We start from the raw sequence: 20,919 nt of genomic DNA on the forward strand, positions 1-20,919 counted from the left end.
TTTGATCTCTGCTAAGGAACAGACTGCCTCCTCAAGTGGGTCCTGACCCCATGTCTCCTGACTGGGAGACACCTCCCAGTAGGGGACAAAAGACACTTCATACAGGAGAGCTCTGGCTGGCATCTGGCAGGTGCCCCTCTGGGATGAAGTTTTCAGAGGAAGGAACAGGCAGAAATCTTTGCTGTTCTGCAGCCTCTGCTGGTGATATCCAGGCAAACAGGGTCTGGAGTGGACCTCCAGAAAACTCCAGCAGACCTGCAGCAGAGGGTCCTGACTGTTAGAAGAAAAATTAACAAACAGAAAGGAATAGCATTAACATCAATAAAAAAGGACATCCACTCAGAGACCCCATCCGAAGGTCACCAAAATCAAACACCAAAGGTAGATAAATCCACGAAGATGGGGAGAAACCAGCTCAAAAGGGCTGAAAGTTTCAAAAACCAGAATGCCTCTTCCCCTCCAAAGGATCACAACTCCTCACCAGCAAGGGAACAAAACTGGACAGAGAATGAGTGACGAATTGACAGAAGGTGGCTTCAGAAGGTGGGTAATAATGAACTCCTCTGAGCTAAAGGAGCATGTTCTAACCAAATGCAAGGAAGCTAAGAACCTTGAAAAAAGGTTAGAAGAATTGCTAACATGAATAACCAGTTTAGATAACAACATAAATGACCTGATGGAGCTGAAAAACACAGCTCAAAAATTTCGTGAAGCATACACAAGTATCAATAGCCAAATTGATAAAGCAGAAGAAACAATATCAGAGATTGAAGATCAACTTAATGAAATAAAGTAAGACAAGATTAGAGAGAAAAGAATAAAAAGGAACAAACAAAGCCTCCAAGAAATATGGGACTATGTGAAAAGAATAAATCTACCTTTGATTGGTGTACCTGAAAGTGATGGGAAGAATGGAAAACACTCTTCAGGATATTATCCAGGAGAACTTCCCCAACCTAGCAAGACAGGCCAACATTCAAATTCAGGAAATACAGAGAACACCACAAAGATACTCCTCGAGAAGAGCAACCCCAAGACACATAATCATCAGATTCACAAAGGTTGAAATGAAGGAAAAAATGTTAAGGGCAGCCAGAGAGAAGCCAGAGAGAACCCACAAAGGGAAGCCCATCAGACTAACAGTGGATCTCTCTGCAGAAACCCTGCAAGCCAGAAGAGAGTGGGGGCCAATATTCAACATTCTTAAAGAAAAGAATTTTCAAGCCAGAATTTCATATCCAGCCAAACTAAGCTTCATAAGTGAAAGAGAAATAAAATTCTTTACAGACAAGCAAATGCTGAGAGATTTTGTCACCACCAGGCCTGCCTTACCAGAGCTCCTGAAGGAAGCACTAAACATGGAAAGGAACAACTGGTACCACAAACATAACAAATTGTAAAGACCATCAACACTATGAAGAAACTGCATCAACTAACAGGCAAAATAACCAGCTACCATCACCATGACAGTATCAAATTCATACATAACAATATTAACCTTAAATGTAAATGGGCTAAATGCCCCCAATTAAAAGACACAGACCAGCAATTGGATAAAGAGTCAAGACCTATCAGTGTGCTGTGTTCAGGAGACCCATCTCACCTGCAAAGACACACATAGGCTCAAAATAAAGGGATGGAGGGATATTTACCAAGCAAATAGCAAAAAAAAAAAAAAAAAAGGAGTTGCAATCCTAGTCTCTGATAAAACAGACTTTAAACCAACAAAGATCAAAAGAGACAAAGAAGGGCATTAAATATGGTAAAGGGATCAATGTAACAAGAAGAGCTAACTATCTTAAATATAGATGCACCCAATGCAGGAGCACCCAGATTCATAAAGCAAGTTCTTAGAGACCTACAGAGAGACTTAGACTCCCACACAGTTTAACACACCACTGTCAATAATGGACTGATCAACATGACAGAAAATTAACGAGGATATTCAGGACTTGAACTCAGCTCTGGAACAAGCAGACCTAATAGACTTCTATAGAGCTCTCCACCCCAAATCAACAGAATATACATTCTTCTCAGCACCACATCACACTTATTCTAATATTGACCACGTAATTGGAAGTAAAACACTCCTCAGCAAATGCAAAAGAACAGAAATCATAAACAGTCTCTGAGATCACAGTGCAATCCAATTAGAACTCAGGATTAAGAAACTCACTCAAAACTGCACAACTACATGGAAACTGAACAACCTGCTCCTGAATGACTACTGGGTAAATAAAGATATTCTCCGAAAGCAATGAGAACACAGACACAAAGTACCAGAGGGAAGTTTATAGCACTAAATGCACACAATAGAAAGCAGGAATGATCTAAAATTTACACTCTAACATCACAATTAAAAGAACTAGAGAAGCAAGAGCAAACAAATTCAAAAGCTAGCAGAACTGAAGGAAATAGAGACACAAAAAACTTTTAAAAAATCAATGAATCCAGGAGCTTGTTTTTTGAAAAGATCAACAAAATAGATACACTGCTAGCCAGACAAAGAAGAAAAGAGAGAGAGAACAATCAAATAGATGCAATAAAAAATGATAAAGGGGATATCACCAGTGATCCCACAGAAATTCAAACTACCATCTGAGAATACTATAAACACCTCTAAACAAATAAAATAGAAAATCTAGAAAAAATGGATAAATTCCTGGACACATAAATCCTCCCAAGTCTAAACCAGGGAGAAGTTGAATCCCTGAATAGACAACAAGTTCTAAAATTGAGGCACTGATCAATAGCCTACCAACCACAAAAAGTCCAGGACCAGATGGATTCACAGCCAAATTCTACCAGAGGTACAAAGAGAAGCTGGTATCATTCCTTCTGAAACGATTCCAAACAATAGAAAAAGAGGGAATCCTCCCTACCTCATTTTATGAGGCCAGCATCATCCTGATACCAAGACACACACACACAAAAAAAAGAAAATTTCAGGCCGATATCCCTGATGAACATTGATGCGAAAATCCTCAACAAAATACTGGCAAACTGAATCCAGTAGCACATCAAAAAGCTTATCTACCACAATCAAGTCAGCTTCATCCCTGGGATGCAAGGCTGGTTCAACATATGTAAATCAGTAAACATAATCCATCACATAAACAGAACCAATGACAAAAACCACATGATTATCTCAATAGATGCAGAAAAAGCCTTTGTCAAAATTCAACACCCCTTCATGATAAAAATTCTCAATAAACTAGGTATTGATGAAACATCTCAAAATAATAAGAGCTATTTATGACAAACCCACAGCCAATATCATACTGAATGGGCAATAACTGGAAGCATTCCCTTTGAAAACTGGCATAAGACAAGGATGCCCCCTCTTACCACTCCTATTCAATGTAGTATTGGAAGTTCTGGCCAGGGCATTCAGGCAAGAGAAAGAAATAAAGGGTATTCAAATAGTAAAAGAGGAAGTCAAATTGTCTCTGTTTGCAGATGACATGATTGTATATTTAGAAAACCCGATCATCTCAGCCCAAAATCTCCTTAAGCTGATAAGCAACTTCAGCAAAGTCTCAGGATACAAAATCAATGTGCAAAAATCACAAGCATTCCTATACACCAATAACAGAAAAACAGCCAAATTATGAGTGTACTTCCATTCACAATTGCTACAAAGAGAATAAAATACCTAGGAATACAACCTACAAGGGATGTGAAGGACCTCTTCAAGGAGAACTACAAACCACTGCTCAAGGAAATCAGAGAGGACACAAACAAATGGAAAAACATCCCATGATCATGGATAGGAAGAATCAATATTGTGAAAATGGCCATACTGCCCAAATCAGTGCTATCCCCATCAAGTTACCATTGACTTTCTTCACAGAATTAGAAAAAAACTACTTTAAGTTTCATCTGGAACAAAAAAAGAGCCCGCATAGCCAAGACAATCCTAAGCAAAAAGAAGAAAGCTGGAGACATCATGCTACCTGACTTCAAACCATACTAGAAGGCTACAGTAACCAAAACAGCATGGTACTGGTACCAAGACAGATATATAGACCAATGGAACATAACAGAGGCCTCAGAAATAACACCACCCATCTCCAACCATCTGATCTTTGACAAACCTGACAAAAACAATCTATGGGGAAAGGATTCCCTATTTAATAAATGGTGTTGGGAAAACTGGCTAGCCATATGCAGAGAACTGAAACTGGACCCCTTCCTTACACCTTATACAGAAATTCACTCAAGATGGATTAAAGACTTAAACCTCAGACCTAAAACCATAAAAACCATAGAAGAAAACCTAGACAATACTATTCAGGACATAGGCATGGGCAAAGACTTCATGACAAAAACACCAAAAGCAAGGGGCACAAAAGCCAAAATTGACAAATGGGATCTAATTAAACTAAAGAGCTTCTGCACAGCAAAAGAAACTATCATCAGAGTGAACAGGCAACCTGCTGATTGGGAGAAAAATTTTGCAATATATCCATCTGACAAAGGGCTAATATCCAGAATCTAAAAAGAACTTAAACAAATTTACAAGAAAAAAAAATGCCATCAAAAAGTGAGCAAAGAATATGAACAGGCACTTCTCAAAAGAAGACATTATGCAGCCAACAAACATATGAAAAAAAGCTCATCATCACTGGTCATTAGAGAAACACAAATCAAAATCACAATGAGATACCATCTCACACCAGTTAGAATGGTGATCATTTAAAAGTCAGGAAACAATGGATGCTAGAGAGGATGTGGAGAAACAGGAATGCTTTTACACTGTTGGTGGAAGTATAAATTAGTTCAACCATTGTGGAAGACAGTGTGGTGATTCCTCAAGGATCTAGAACCAGAAATACCATTGGACCCAGCAATCCCATTACTGGGTGGGTATATACGTAAAGGATTATGAACCATTCTATTATAAAGACACATGCACACATATGTTTATTGCAGCACTGTTCACAATAGCAAAGACTTGGAACCAACATGAATGCCCATCAATGATAGACTCAATAAAGAAAATGTGGCACATATACACAATGGAATATTATGCAGCCATAAAAAAGGATGAGTTCATGTCCTTTGCAGGGACATGGGTGAAGCTAGAAACCATCATTCTTAGCAAACTATCACAAGAACAGAAAACCAAACATCACACATGTTCTCATAAGTGGGAGTTGAACAATGAGAACATATGGACACAGGGAATGGAACATCACACACCGGTACCTGTGAGGGGGTGGGGGTAAGGGGGAGGGATAGCACTAGGAGAAATACCTAATGTAGATGACAGGTTGATGGGTGCAGCAAACCACCATGTCACATGTATACCTATGTAACAAACCCCCAGTTACTATGAGAGTATAACCTTGACAGTAAAACCAGTTAAAAATAGTTACTTATGAAAGTAGATGTCAAAATCATAATAATAAAATATTAGCTAACCAAATATTTAATAATATGACTATAATTGTTGAAATACAAAGATAACCAAATATTAGTAAAATCTATTAATATAATTTATCACATTAACAGAAATATATAATTTTTAATACACATTAAAAGGTATTTCTAAAATTCAGTTCACTTTCACAATAAAAACTTGTAGACCAAACTTGGACTAGAAGAGAATCTTTTTACTTAATAAATAAGGTCTATCAAAATGTACACAAACATCGTAATACATGGGGAAACATTAGAGGCAGGCTCTTGGAATCAATAACAGAACAAGGATACCACTATTGCCGCTTATTTTCAACCTAGTGAAGGAGGTTCCAGCCAAGTGTAATCAGAAGTTTAAGAACTGAAAGTGAAAAAATAAAATTATTCTCATAGTATATGAATTTCACGTTTTAGACAAGATAATTTATAGACAACTGTTTGGAAGTAAGAAAATTCAGAAACATTGTACAATTTAAAAACCAATACACAAAATAAATAGTCTTTTTTTTTTTTTTACCAGAAAAACTGTTATAAAATTGAATTGGAAAAAACTGCATTGACAATAAAACTAAAACTATAAAAAATAAATGCAACAAAAATCATGTAAGATAGGTATGAAAAATTATAAAATCTTATTGGAAGACATAAAACTAAAACGGTGGTGAAAATGTTTATGGATAAAAAGCCTCAATATTATAACATGTAAATTTTATACAAATTTACCTATAAAATCTATGCAATTGAACAGGTTGTTAATGTAATCTGAGAAATTGATCCTAAAATTAACTCAGAGGAGTTAAAGGCCAAGAAGATCCCAGAATGTTTTTAAGAAGGAAAAGTGGGAGAATAATTCAAGGGACTTACATGGCTTTATATCAAGACTTACTCTAAAGCATCAATAGTTAAAAAGGGTAATTGATCAACAATTAAGCCATTAGACTAAAAGAATAGAAAAGAGAATCTCCAGGACAAATTCCTATATAGGTAAGTGGCAGAGGGAAAGTCAGTGGGAGAATGAGTGGATGAATAATATTGCCAAAATGTGTTATCCATATCAAGTTTTTAAAAAAAATCTTTAGCTTACATGACATACAAAACTATATCTTAGATAAATTATAGACCGAAGAACAAACTGTAAATACTAAATATGAGGATATTTTCATGAATTCAAGGTAGAGAAGAATTTCCTAAATATGACACCAAAAGCACAAACAAAAATGGAAAACATTTTAAATTTCTTTAAATTAAAATTCAAAACTTCTACACAGTAGTTTACAGGACAAGCCACAAACTTGAAAAATATACTTATGAAGCCAATTAATTTCAAAGGATTCATGTCTAGAATGGCAAATCTAGAACTTTTTGATCCAAAACAAGTGAATAGTCTTAAAATTGTTGAGGACCTGAAAGAACTGTTCTTTTCTGACATGTATAATTTTAAAAATAGAAAACTTACAATATTTATAAATTTATTTAAAGTGATCAAAAAACAAAATTGTATGTTACTATAAATAACAAATTTCCTGCAAAATAAGTTCACCATAACAAATGGAAAATAACTTTAATGACAAGAGTGGTCTTGTTTGGATTTTTGCAAATCTCTATGAAGTCTAACCTAAGACAGCTGGCTGGATTCTCTTATCTGCTTCTGCATTCAACTTACTGCAATCTTATTTTAGTTTATGTATGTAAAGAAAATCCAACCTTACACAGATTGTAGTTGCAAAGAGGAAATCTCACTCACACTCTGAAAGAATGTCAGTGTCTCCCAGGGTCTCTGAACCGCACTTTAAGAATCACTGTTCCAGAATGAAGAATTTCTACAATTCAATGAGAAAAAAAACATAAAAGGCCAAAGGTTTAAATAAGCAGCTTGCATACCAGGAGATCCAAATGTCCCAAAACATTTTTGTTACTGTTCAATAACTTTAGTAATCAAGGAACTTTAATTTAAAATGACAAGATAAATTTCCATACCCAAAAGACTAACCAAAAAAAATTAAAATCTGGAAATTATAAATTTTCATGAGTGTTTAGAGCAATGGCAATCTTTATGCACTGCTGATGGATTTGTAAATTGTCACCTTTTGCAGGAAAAAAATAAGCAATATTTAATAAAGTTTCAGCTAGCCATACAGTGATACCAAGAAATTTCCCTTCTAGATATGTAATTTAAAGAAGCACCAGGCCATTTGCACAAGGTTGACCTTCAGGTCATTGTTTGAATAACAAAATTAAAAATAACCTAATAGAAAAATAGCTAAATAAACTGTGTTATGTAGTACAGTGGAATTCTATGTAGCGGTTAAAATAAACTGACTGTACTACATTTTTTAAAATCAGTTAGAAATATTTCACCTGTAACATTGACTAAGTTTCAGAATGCTACACAGAATAGGATACATTTTTAAAATTTATGACTGCATGAAAGTAATACCATGTATCATTTCTGTATATAGTAATTATGTGTGTGTGTGTGTGTGTGTGTGTGTGTGTGTGTGTGTGTGTGTATAGTGAAAAAATTAAAAGCATAGTAAAGAAAGTCATACAGCTTCAGAATAGTATGTATTGCTGGACAGACAGGGAGGGTGATCAGAACAGAAAAGAATACAATTATATCTCATGTTTTATTCATCAACAAGCTAATGAAAACTGAAGCAAATATGGATAAATAATATTTGTTAAAATTGCATGATGGGAGATATATATATACAGTTATTCTCTATACCTGGCTGTATATTTATTTCATAATATTTTTTAAAAATTAAATTAAAAACCTAGGTTCCCACCAGGTAGTGTGACAACAGACATGCAAAATTAGTTGGGATTGAGGTATATAGCTGCAATTTTAAAACATATGCATGGCAACTTCAGGACAATAAAATGACATTTGAATCATCAGAGATAGACTTATTACTTTTCAGTAATATGTTATTAATACTCTATCCCCATGATTGTCCTTCTGGGTAACAGAATGCTTTTGCTAATGTTTATTATTTCCCTGCAGATGGACAGTGCTATGAATATAAATGGATGGCCAGCGCTTGGAAGGGCTCTTCCCGAACAGTGTGGTGTCAAAGGTCAGATGGTATAAATGTAACAGGTAAACCTCCAGTTTCTCTTTGTTCTTTGAAAATCTTCCTGTAACACACATGTGATTGGTTGAAGAAAATAATTAAGGAAACAAAGTTACTCTCTTAGTACTCAAAGCCTGTTTGGGATTCAGGATGCCTAAGCTGTACATATCCATCTGGTGACCAATGACAAATTATTTTATTTTGTAATGGTTCAAATTATCTCTCACCTAGCCTTTTTAGGTATTGCTGCTGAAACTTATTTAATTAAAATACTATCTAATTCTAATAAATAATTGTTATAAATAATTTTCAGACCTTTTCTAGAAATTTTATATATGAATAACTTACTATATGTTTAAAAATCAATTTTTTTGACTTTCTGCTTTTGTGCCTTGAAGGCAATATAAATGCAGACCAAAAATACCACCAAGGGAATATGATTATACAAATCCAAATACCTTGATTAAATTCAGAAGTCTATGATTTAGAGATTTTTAAATTAATTAATAGGGAAGACCTACTGGTACATTTCAAACCCAGACCATCTGAGCAGCTCACCTACTGTGCCCGCATCCCCAAATTATTATATATCCAAAAAAGAAATCCAAAGGAATAACTTTATTTGATTCTACTTCGACCAACATAAACCTCCAAAGAACTACTCTAGTGTGCAATTACTAAAGGCCTATCTGAAGCCTGTAAGCATGAGGGATCCTAAGGACCCCTTGAAGCAGGAAGAGACTTTGGCTCAAGATAGGTAGTGAACCACCAAGCAAATTTCCTAGAAAGAAATGCAAGTCAGAACCAGAACCTTAATTTCAGGCACATGGACCCAGAAATCTAAGCCTTTCCATAAGCAATTTCTTTTTATAAATCTAACTTACAGGAATTGCCATAGCATAGCAACAGCAGGAGTCTTGACAGTTAACTGCTCAGGCAGACCTGCTTACTTGCTGCTGTTTTGACCCTGCTGTGGGGGAAAAAACAGTGTGCATTTGGATGCGTCTGAGTAATGTTCGTTTATAAATTTAACTTTAATATATACAGTAAGAAACAGGAGCAAGGATCAATACGGTTTTTGAAAACTATCCATCTTTATATTGAATTTTAAATTACCTGGATTTATTGAAACCCAATTACTTATTTCCTCCATATGGGAGTTGGATCAGGATGTCAGTTTTTTTTCTTGTGAAGATACGATTTTATACATGAGAAAGCTCTCTCAAGAAACCCTTAACAATAACAACTCCCTGTGGTCACATACGTAACAAAGAAAAAACATCTAGTAGAAACCCTTTGCTCTCTCACTGTACTATTTTTTGGGAGAAAAATCTGCTCCATCTGCCCCACTCTAAGAGACATGGAGTGAGAAGAGTCCTGACAGGGATAGACAGGCTTTCTGAATGAGAAGGTGTTACAGAAGTCATCCATTGAGCTCAGAGATTGGAAATAAATGTCTCCATTCTTTTTTAAATTATTCAAAGAAAATTTAACAGCTTCTCTAGATGATCCTATAAGTGTGCAGTTTTTTTCAATAATGGATGCAAATAATATTTACCTGACTTTTCTTCTACATATTAAAAACTCTTTTTCCACTGCAATTGGGGCTATTCCCCCAATGCAAAGGTAAGTCAAATTTTAAAAGACTTACCGATAAAATCATATTTTTAATTTCTTTTCAATTCAGCAAAGTGTCCAATGGATTATTTCTAATGCTATTCAGTACCAAAAGGCCAATGTGTAAATGATTTGTGTTAAACTCTATATGCATTCTTCTTTCATCTTTTAGGAGAGATTCTTTATGACAAATAGACAAGCGTGTAAAGTATATTACCTATCTTGATCGAGTGCTTTAATTTATGAATTGTCCTTATAAGAAGCTCAAAATATTGCTTTTTGTGTGTGTGTTTAAGAATAACTTCAATGTGGCCAATTAACTGCGATTGCCTTGTAATGACTAACTGCTTTTCTGTGACAATTTTTCTATGAGTATTTTGTGACTGTAATATTGAGAGAAACAAAGAATTAGCAATAGGCACCTGTGATTAAATTCCAGAGAATCATCAGTTCCATAAATAAAGAAAAAATTTTGTTTTGCTAAAATTCTGTTACACTGAACATGTATAGTTTGAAAATATGAGCTTCCTTCACGTCACCAATGTTTTTTATGACATCTATTTTCACCTTAAAACCTCACTTGAGACAAATTAGGCACAGTTGGTACTACAGTTGAAAATAAATGAGAGAGAAACAGCTGTAATATCAAGTTAAAACCATAGTGCAAAACAAATGATTTAGTAGATAACATTTGTTATCTTCTCTATATCCAAAAAACACCATGAATTAGCAGAAATTGTGACTTTTCTAAAAAAGAAATATGCATTATTTAAAGAAAACGTTTATTTAACATAAATTAAAGAGCTAAAGAGTTATTTCAAGGGACATGAAAACTATTGTTTTGAATCTCCGAGAAAGAATTTTAACTTGAAATGAAATCAGCTTTTCAATTGCTGGACTTGGATTCATGTGCTCCTGACAGAAAAAGCTTGTGTGCAATTAGTATTTTCAAAATAGCAGCTATAAAATCATCCTTTCAACAAATGCTTGTTGAATACCTGCTGAGTACCAGGCACTGAGCTAGCTCCCCTGGGTAAGAAGGGCCTGGAGTCACTAAATAAGGTGGTCAAGGTTAACCAAATGTTTCACAGTCAACCAGTGACAGAAAAATTCCTGGGATTCCCAAGGTGGTTCAAGATTCAAAGACAAGTCACTAACAACAGTGTATTTTCATCATAGCAAGATATATTATTTGTCAAAACATGATTTTCTGTTCTGCAGGGGGCTGCTTGGTAATGAGCCAGCCTGATGCCGACAGGTCTTGTAACCCACCGTGTAGTCAACCCCACTCGTACTGTAGCGAGGTATGTGTAAATTCATCAGGGCAGACAAGCCAGCTCCATCATTTGTCACCCCACTGTCTCTTATGCAGTTTATCTTCCTCCAAAGAAAGCATGTCTTGAGGCATAAAAATCCCATTTTAGACATCTCCTTTTATCAATCTAAAAAGCCCTGAATTCACTTGCTTTCACCTTTAGAATACGTTTTTATATAATGCCAAAAGTATGTTTCTGTGTGGTTAAAAATATTACAGGAATTATGTATAGTAATTCCCAAAACAAACCTTGTTTAAAGCCTTCTCTTCAAGTCAGGTCTGTTAGACTTTCAAAGACTCCTTGCATGGCTAGTGTAAATCTTCTTGTTCTCCTGCAGACAAAAACATGCCATTGTGAAGAAGGGTACACTGAAGTCATGTCTTCTAACAGCACCCTTGAGCAATGCACACTTATCCCCGTGGTGGTAATACCCACCATGGAGGACAAAAGAGGAGATGTGAAAACCAGTCGGGCTGTACATCCAACCCAACCCTCCAGTAACCCAGCAGGACGGGGAAGGACCTGGTTTCTACAGCCATTTGGGCCAGGTGAACTGACTAGACTAGTGTTGAAGTAGAAACCTTTAGTTATTTTAGGCAATGCCAAAGGATTAAAAAAGTGAGCAAGCATTTTTATATGAGCTATTGATTATTTTATCTACATGCATTTATTCTGATAGTGCCATCTATTCTTCAATTTTTTACTATCATTATGGAAAATAACTCGTATTTGAAGTTCAGAGAAATGAAATTACATTCTTCTGAAAAAAAATTTTGGATCAATATGATTCAATTCAATTCCAGTCCAAAAATTACAAGTATAATTAATTTCAAATTGAACAAAGTTAGAAACATGAATTTTAAAAAATGTGTTGTCATTCAGAACTAGGATAAAGGAGACTATAAAGACATTCCAGAATTTTTCATTTGATCATAGGAACAGTAATAGTTTGACCCTTAAATAAAAACATCAGTAATGCAGTTCTGTGCCAGGGCACACGTGTTAGCTAGACCAGTTTGTATTAGCCCTAAAAGTCAGCATACTCAAATGCTTGGAATCTGTACTAGTGCCAGATAAACAGGGAGACAATGGAGCCTTCCCTTCTGGATAGGATGATCCAAATTTTTTTTCACGTTCACAGTCAGCTCTTAATGTATCTGGTAATAAATGCAAAGCCAATACAGGCAAATGCTTGAATACCTCATGATATGCTATTCTCTACTCTGCACACTTTCCCTCCTCAGTTGGATTTCATCATATGCTCATCCCTAGAACTAACCTGGTGCTTGAAAATGTGCTACATGGTTTATAAAGCAGCTAATATGCCACTTTTTCTCACATCCTAGAGGAACTACTAGTCCATGAAGCAATCTCCAGGCAGAGCCAGGCATAGTCTACTTTAAAATGCCATTAGAAACATGAGAAAAGATGAAAGGAATCTGCATAGCTAGCACGTCTCCATTTCTATGCATTAAGTCTGAATACTTTCCCTTATTGGAGAATAAATATTGGATTTTTAAGATATTTTAAATGTTTGGGTGATTTGCTTTTAATCACATTATTCCTGCTTTAATTGGCTTATTTAGCTGATAGTATGATTTATTTTGCAAAGCTGACTTATCTGTGTAAGCATGAGAAACTCTTCCCTCAGTGTTTAAGACAATGGACTAGCAGACAACCAGTAGCAATTTTGACCTTTACTAAGAATTGAAGCAGATCACCTCAGATCAAAACCAGTCCTTTTGAAAAAAAAAAAGAATATTATTGTCATTATTTTAAATTTTATATATAGTTTCCCCAAAGTTAAAATTTTAATATATTTAAAAGGTGCATGTTCTGAAAACTTAGATATTCTTTGATTTTGAAAAACCCCAAAAAACATTTGTTGAAGAAACTCTCAACACAGAGAACCTCAATCATGGAACAGCTCCTTTGATTCTAAACTGAGCTCAAATTAAAAAAAAAAAATCTTTAGGATTAGAAAGAAAGGATATTTAGAATATTAATTGAGTTTATTCCCAGCAAATGAACCTCTAACTTGATCTAACTCCAGGCGAAAAAATTCCACAGTACCAATTTCCATTTGATGCCTTTCAAATACTGAATAAACCAGAGTCTATGTGAGGTCAATTTTGTCCAATCTATAATTTTAACACTAAGATCAAATATTTAATTGCAACAGAAAATATATGTTGATGTGAGGATCAAATTAAATTAGCCAGTGTCATTAATAACATCTTGTGCTTGAAGTTTATTCAGAGCATAAAACTGAGGAGTTCAAAGATGAGACCAGAAACCCAAATTACAAAAGTTCCTGTTATGTCTGATTCCATATAATAGAAAAGGTAGAAAAAAATTATTTATAGATCCTTTTATATGTTAACCAAACCAGTTGTTTTTGAAAATGACATTGTCAGCCAATTTTAAAGCACATTGTAAGTGCTGACTAGATAAAAGATTATTAATTCCATAAAATGTTAAATATATTCACTTTCATTTTACCTGGAATAAAAATGACAAGGTTTTGTTTAAATACCTATATGCATTAACTCTAGTTTGTAGAAACTTTCTTAAAATTGCATTTTTCATCTTTTCTTATCATTGCAATTCTCAAAATAGATTGAAAATCAGAAGAAAATGTTTATATAGCATTACACATATATTGAGTTTGAAGTAAAATTGAGATGAAAGGTAGCTGAAGTTTAGCCAAAGAAACGTGAAATGTGATGTCAAACATTTATAATTTTTCAGTTCAATTTTCCTTGATAGCTTATCTTTAATGAAGCAGAATCTAACTCATAATAGCAGCTTTGCATTAATCATTAACTGTGCTGAAGCAATAATTCTTTCTGGGTTTTGAAAGAAATTGGTCATATATGACTGATCATTGGTCATAGTTAAAGACTGCCTCATGTATACCAGACTAATGTAAATTAATGACTAATATCCCTTCTTCTTAGATGGGAGACTAAAGACCTGGGTTTACGGTGTAGCAGCTGGGGCATTTGTGTTACTCATCTTTATTGTCTCCATGATTTATCTAGCTTGGTGAGTGTTTAAATAATTAAAAATCCAAAGAGATACTTAATTGTAACACAGAAACAGCAAACTAATGTCTCAAATAAGTACTCTACATTTATCTGGTGTTCACATGAATTTCTAAATAAACATGGCTTTAGTCCTAGATGGGCTAAAAGCTACCAGATCTGAGCCATTTCGTTTGTAAAGATGAGCAAGAACTTGCTGCAGGTCATCTTCTCGAGTATGTTCTCTTGCATACTTTCAAGAGAATATTGCTTTGTACTAAATATGGTGAACTGTAGATTTTTATATTGAATTACTAATGGAGGAAGATATTACAGTAATACCTGATCATATTCAACTATCTTTTAAAACATGTATTATTTATAAATTATGCATTATTTATAAAGGTTTCTGGCCAAATGAAAATGACCCTACTATGATTTTATTTCTGTTGTTAATACTAAAAGAATCCCACTTGGATAATTTATCTTTTGTAGGATAGCAAAACACTTGAAGTTTACTTAGAGTTTATTCAAAGCATAAAACTGAAATTCAAGATCAGAAAATCAAATTCTAAGGTAGACTTTAGGCAATGCAGGCAACGAGGCAATTTCAGTTTATCAATTTGCTTTTACATTTTTCGCTTAAAGCAATCAAATTTACAATTAGAAACTGATTTTCTTTCTCCTAATTCCGAATTTTTTTACAGCAAAAAGCCAAAGAAACCCCAAAGAAGGCAAAACAACCGACTGAAACCTTTAACCTTAGCCTATGATGGAGATGCCGACATGTAACATATAACTTTTCCTGGCAACAACCAGTTTCGGCTTTCTGACTTCATAGATGTCCAGAGGCCACAACAAATGTATCCAAACTGTGTGGATTAAAATATATTTTAATTTTTAAAAAGGGCATCATAAAGGCAAGAGTGAAAATCATACTGCCACTGGAGATATTTAAGACAGTACCACTTATATACAGACCATCAACCGTGAGAATTATAGGAGATTTAGCTGAATACATGCTGCATTCTGAAAGTTTTATGTCATCTTTCCTGAAATCTACCAACTGAAAAACCACCTTCATCTCTAAAAAATAATGGTGGAATTGGCCAGTTAGGATGCCTGATACAAGACTGTCTGCAGTGTTAATCCATAGAAGTTCCTAGCATGAAGAGCTACTACCAAGATCTCCACAATACTGTAGTCAAATTAACATGTGTACTCAGTTGAATGATACACATTATGTCAGATTATGTACTTGCTAATAAGCAATTTTAACAATGCATAACAAATAAGCTCTAAGCTAAGCAGAAAATCCATTGAATAAATTCAGCATCTTGGTGGTCAATGGTAGATTTTATTGACCTGCATTTCAGAGACAAAGCCTCTTTTTTAAGACTTCATTCTTGTCTCTCTCCAAAGTAAGAATGCTGGACAAGTACTAGCGTCTTAGAAGAACGAGTCCTCAAGTTCAGTATTTTATAGTGGTAATTGTCTGGAAAACTCATTTACTTGTGTTAATACAATACGTTTCTACTTTCCCTGATTTTCAAACTGGTTGCCTGCATCTTTTTTGCTATATGGAAGGCACATTTTTGCACTATATTAGTGCAGCATGATAGGCGCTTAACCAGTATTGCCATAGAAACTGCCTCTTTTCATACGGGATGAAGACATCTGTGCCAAGAGTGGCATGAAGACATTTGCAAGTTCTTGTATCCTGAAGAGAGTAAAGTTCAGTTTGGATGGCAGCAAGATGAAATCAGCTATTACACCTGCTGTACACACACTTCCTCATCACCGCAGCCATTGTGAAATTGACAACACGGCGGTAATTTAAGTGTTGAAGTCCCTAACCCCTTAACCCTCTAAAAGGTGGATTCCTCTAGTTGGATTGTAATTGTTCTTTGAAGGCTGTTTATGACTAGATTTTTATATTTGTTAAGAAAAAAAAGGAACTGGATGTCTTTTTAATTTTGAGCAGATGGAGAAAATAATGTATCAATGACTTTTGTAACTAAAGGAAATCAAAATTATATGTTGATTTTTCTTTCTCTTTGATTTCCCAGTTTCAGATTGAATGTCTGTCTTGCAGGCAGTATTTCAAAATCCATAGTCTTTTGCCTTTCTCACTGGCAAAATCTGAAGCAATCTCTTCAATGTATGATTTCAAAACTAAAATTTTAAAAGAGAAGAATAAATATCTTGTCCAAGACTTCATTACATATCTAGACCAAGAGTGGCAAACTTTTTCTGTAAAGGACTATATAGAAAATATTTTTCACAAGGTCTATGTTGCAACTTCTCAACTTTGCCATTCTGCTAATGCAATCTTAGTAAATAAAAGAATGAATTTAACTGTTTTCCCATATAACTTTCCTTACAAAAACAGCCAGTAGGCCACCTTTGCAGGTCATATTTTGCTGACCCCTGGTCTGGATGTTTTTTAATGCTAACTCTCCATGGTGTCATCTTTCATTTTCATTCATTTACCCACTGACGGTTCGGTGTTCAAAGGTGAGAATTTACAGTCATTACATTTCCCACTGTATCAGAAGTAGCTATATTTTCTACAGATGTAGCCCTGGGAATGGCACAGTGGAACAATATTTAACTCAGCAGACTTCTTGCAAATGAAAAAACTCAAAAGGTGCCATTAAAAAGCAATACCATTTTCAGGCAACATTATTGCAACAACCTTTGTGAGAGAGGACACTAGCTTTTCAGGATATTTGAAAAATAATATAACATGCTATTTTATCTTAAACAGCTGTGTTCCTGTAAAAGTGTTTTGGCTTAGAAGGTATTTTACCTTCATACTGGAGTATGAACTCCCCCTGCTGTTCATTAGAGTATTTGCAAAGATTACAAAAGACATCAGGTTAGGATGTCATTGTCCCCAAAATGAAAATATTTGTATGTATTTCAATAAGAACTAAATGCAGTAAGTGCTAATTCCTCATTCAATATTCACTATATTAGGAAATATAAATCATTTCAAAGAGAACAGGTAGTCAGAAAGATGAAAATTTTACTTTAAAGCAAGGATTTAAACAAAGAAAACCATAAAAACAAAATCCTTTTTATCTGTTTTATTGAAGAAAAAATAATATTGTTACTCTAAAACTGTGATTGTCAATATACATACTCAGGGGTCTTCCAGATAATCCTAAAGTTGATCTCTTTGAATAAAATAAACTCCATTTGTCCAAAATAGTTAAGAAAAACTCTATTGTGGTTACTTGAAAAATTCTTATGAAATGTGTGCAACGCCTAATAATTTTGAAATGTGGGATAGAATATCTACTAAAGCTATACTTAAGATATTGTAAAATGTTATTAATTCAGAAAAGATTAGTATCATCCTACCTATAAGAATTAAATTAGAAAATCAAAATTATAGAATGTTATGAAAAATACAAGACACTTTATTCATAAATTGATTAGATTTTACAGCATATATGCATATATATATATATATATATATACATACACACACACACACATATATGAGAGAGGAAATTAGGTCATATTGAACCTAATATTAGAGAACATATTGGAAGGTCACTGTTAGGATAAATAAATACTGGATAACCTCGTTAGAAAGGTGGAAAGAGGAGAATGTAGCAATCTGGCTATTTTGGACAAATGGAAGGTTATTATATTCAGGTTTATGACATGAAAATGGCCTTATTTTTGTTTCTGGCATGAGACAATAATGAGTTAAATATTTTATTGGAATTTCATCAAAACCTTATTTTTCCTGTTCCTTCTAAAAATTTGAGAGGGGAATATAGTAGTAACTTCTCTATTGACACTTTTACCTTACCGAGGGGGTAAAAGATGTAGAACTGCTGTTCCCTAGAATGAAGGTCTGTTTGGTTTTTAAAAGAAGAAGAGCAGAAAAAGTTTGACACAGTATTATATGATTTTGCTGGACTATTTCACTAGAAACCATGTAGAATAGGACTAACTGATCTCTTTTGAAAGGGGCTGATTTGCTTATTTATCAATACCTAATCCAATATGTGGACTGTAATCTTAATTTCAAAGCCTTTTTTGAGGACACTACGGTGTAGCTTAAGTGAATTTAAAAAGAGTGCATAAAAGCTTGTTTTTAATTACTTATAACAAAGCACAAATTACTTCTAACAAGGCAAATATTTATTGACACATAAGACATTCTGCTAGGCACTGTAAAAAAAAAAAAGTTAGTAATGGCTTTTTTATACATAGGTACTTAAGACATCCAAAAGAAGGAAAAAATGCTTAATGAGTGAAGATAGCACTGAAACATGTTGACTTTTACTCTAAGTGTGTTTCTAGATGGGGTTAGTATTTTCCCCTACGTAATGTACATGTCTTTAGGCCATGGTATTAGGAGTTTGATTTTTCCCTGCCCCAACCTCAGGTAGGTGGCAGTGGTCATTGTAGCTTAATCAGACCCCTGTTAAGTTCCTGGGCATTTCCAGGTAAATTCACATCTTCCTTCTCACAGGAATTGAATAGATCTCTCACACATTTATTTACCTCCCCCAACAACCTGTATCCTTGGCCCTTTCTGATTATTTTCTCTGCTTGGTCTCTTTCTACTCTCAACAGCTATTCTTACCTACTTCCCACTAAACATGCCCAATTTTTTAATTTAAAAAAAAAGAATTCCTATATTTCCTTCCCTATTAGAATCAAAGTGTCACTCACTCAGAGTGTGAATATCCTGACTTACACCAAATCCACTGGTCAAAGAAATGAATAAAGGGAAAAGGAAAAATGTGGAAGGCATGCAGGAAAAAAAAAAAAAAAAAAAAAAAAAGCCCTTTTCTGTAAAAATGGCCATGCCTACACTTGCTTTAGACCACCCCATATCCTCCTGTCTCCATCTCGAGTCTTTGTTCACATTCCACACCACAACACAGTGAGGGAGGCCTGTACTTTTCAGTACCATACAGAAGGGAGAGCCTGTTCTAAAGCTGACATGGGTCTGAATAGTACATGAGAAGCACAATTCCCAAATGATCTAGGATCTCCTGTTTATAAAAATATTATCAAATTCAAGTGTGGGTTCTTCTATTTCCGCTCTTAGATTGAGGGTGTTGAAAGAACAGTAGTTCTTGAGCAAATCTGTGAGGAATCTTGTCAGAATGTGATCTTTCCTGGGACTAGTTTAGTTGTGAGAACTCCATCTGCCTGTTCTGGGAATAAGAGTCTCCCCAGGTCCTGCCCTCAGGCGGCCCTGGCTGCAGGACAGGATTTCAGGTATCAGAAACTGGTGTGTGAGCCAAGCAAATAGTTATCCATTTATAAAAAGGATGGTTTGCAGTGTGTTATAATAATCTTATATCTAGCAGGGACACTGAAAAATGGTTATGTCTACATTATTAAATGAATGAAACTAATGCTAAACAGTTAATTTTGCATTTTTATTTTTTTGTGTTTCTACCAGGTCAGATCTTAAAAATGGGGAGTATATGAAGAGCTTTAGTTTGTGGGAGTCATGTTTTCAGTGATCAAAAATCTCTATATTATTTAGAATATAATTGTCAGTCTTGTTGTGTTTTGTAGATTTATTCTGTTTTTAAGCCATAGTTTCTAGATTACCTACTTTTAACCCTCAGTAAACTTTTCCCCATTTTTCAGAAATCTGTTTGTGTTTATTTTTAGAAAGTAAACATTTAGATTCCTTTTCTGGTACTTTTTTCTCCATTTCTATCAATCACACAGATTTGAAGAGATCAGTATCTATCATTGTAAAATATAACTTTATTAAATTTGCAATCTGTCTTTCTATAAATTATTATTCCGTAAATGTGTATTTTATGTTAATTTAACTACCTGAATATTTATTTTGTTTAAATAAGGAGGCAGCTGTCTAAGAATTTTTGTTAATATTACTTTGTAAATTGCGTAATGTAATTTATTTTACATTATGTACATTTCCTTTTTAACGCACAAAATGTCTATGTACAATTAACTACAGATTTGCAAATAATGTCACTAAGCTTTATTCAGTCAATACAGATGGCATGTGAAGATGTAATATGCTTTTTTACATTTTCATATGGGTTATTTGTAAATAACTATATTGCTGACAAACATAAATACGGAAATCATTTTCATTCTAATCATGTGTATCTGTGTTTTGATTTGCACCAATTGCTTCTTAAATATGGATTAAAATTTTTTTCCAGTGAATACCTAAATCCTTTTACCTACTGTATTGCCTTTTCCTGGGTCGTATAACAACTCCAATTTAGAAAGTTCAAGAAATGCAAACTTTTACTTTGAAAGTTGGCTGAAGCCACCAGGTGAATCATGGACAAAGGACCTCCTGGTTTTCAGTCAATTCAAAAATGGCAGCAGCAGAGGATGAGGAAACTCTCTATAACAGAGTACAGCTCTTCCCACCCAATCAGTCACAAGGCACATCCCTTGCTGTCTCTTGTCCCTGTGTCTACCCAC

General features: G+C 34.5%; 1 protein-coding gene across 1 annotated transcript in view; it reads left to right on the top strand.

Moving 5' to 3' along the window:
- The window catches only part of THSD7A (thrombospondin type 1 domain containing 7A), a 488,656-nt gene extending 468,059 nt beyond the window's left edge, over nt 1-20,597 (top strand). Inside the window, exons 24-28 of the mRNA XM_054495160.2 lie at nt 8,432-8,527; nt 11,340-11,422; nt 11,772-11,982; nt 14,395-14,482; nt 15,168-20,597. Coding sequence (XP_054351135.1) covers nt 8,432-8,527; nt 11,340-11,422; nt 11,772-11,982; nt 14,395-14,482; nt 15,168-15,252 — 563 coding nt within the window. The 3' untranslated portion in view covers nt 15,253-20,597. The remainder of the gene's footprint in view (nt 1-8,431; nt 8,528-11,339; nt 11,423-11,771; nt 11,983-14,394; nt 14,483-15,167) is intronic.
- Nucleotides 20,598-20,919: the final 322 nt, after the last annotated feature.

Source organism: Pongo pygmaeus, chromosome 6 (genome assembly GCF_028885625.2).
Source record: "Pongo pygmaeus isolate AG05252 chromosome 6, NHGRI_mPonPyg2-v2.0_pri, whole genome shotgun sequence".
In the NCBI taxonomy this organism is placed as follows: Eukaryota; Metazoa; Chordata; class Mammalia; order Primates; family Hominidae; genus Pongo; species Pongo pygmaeus.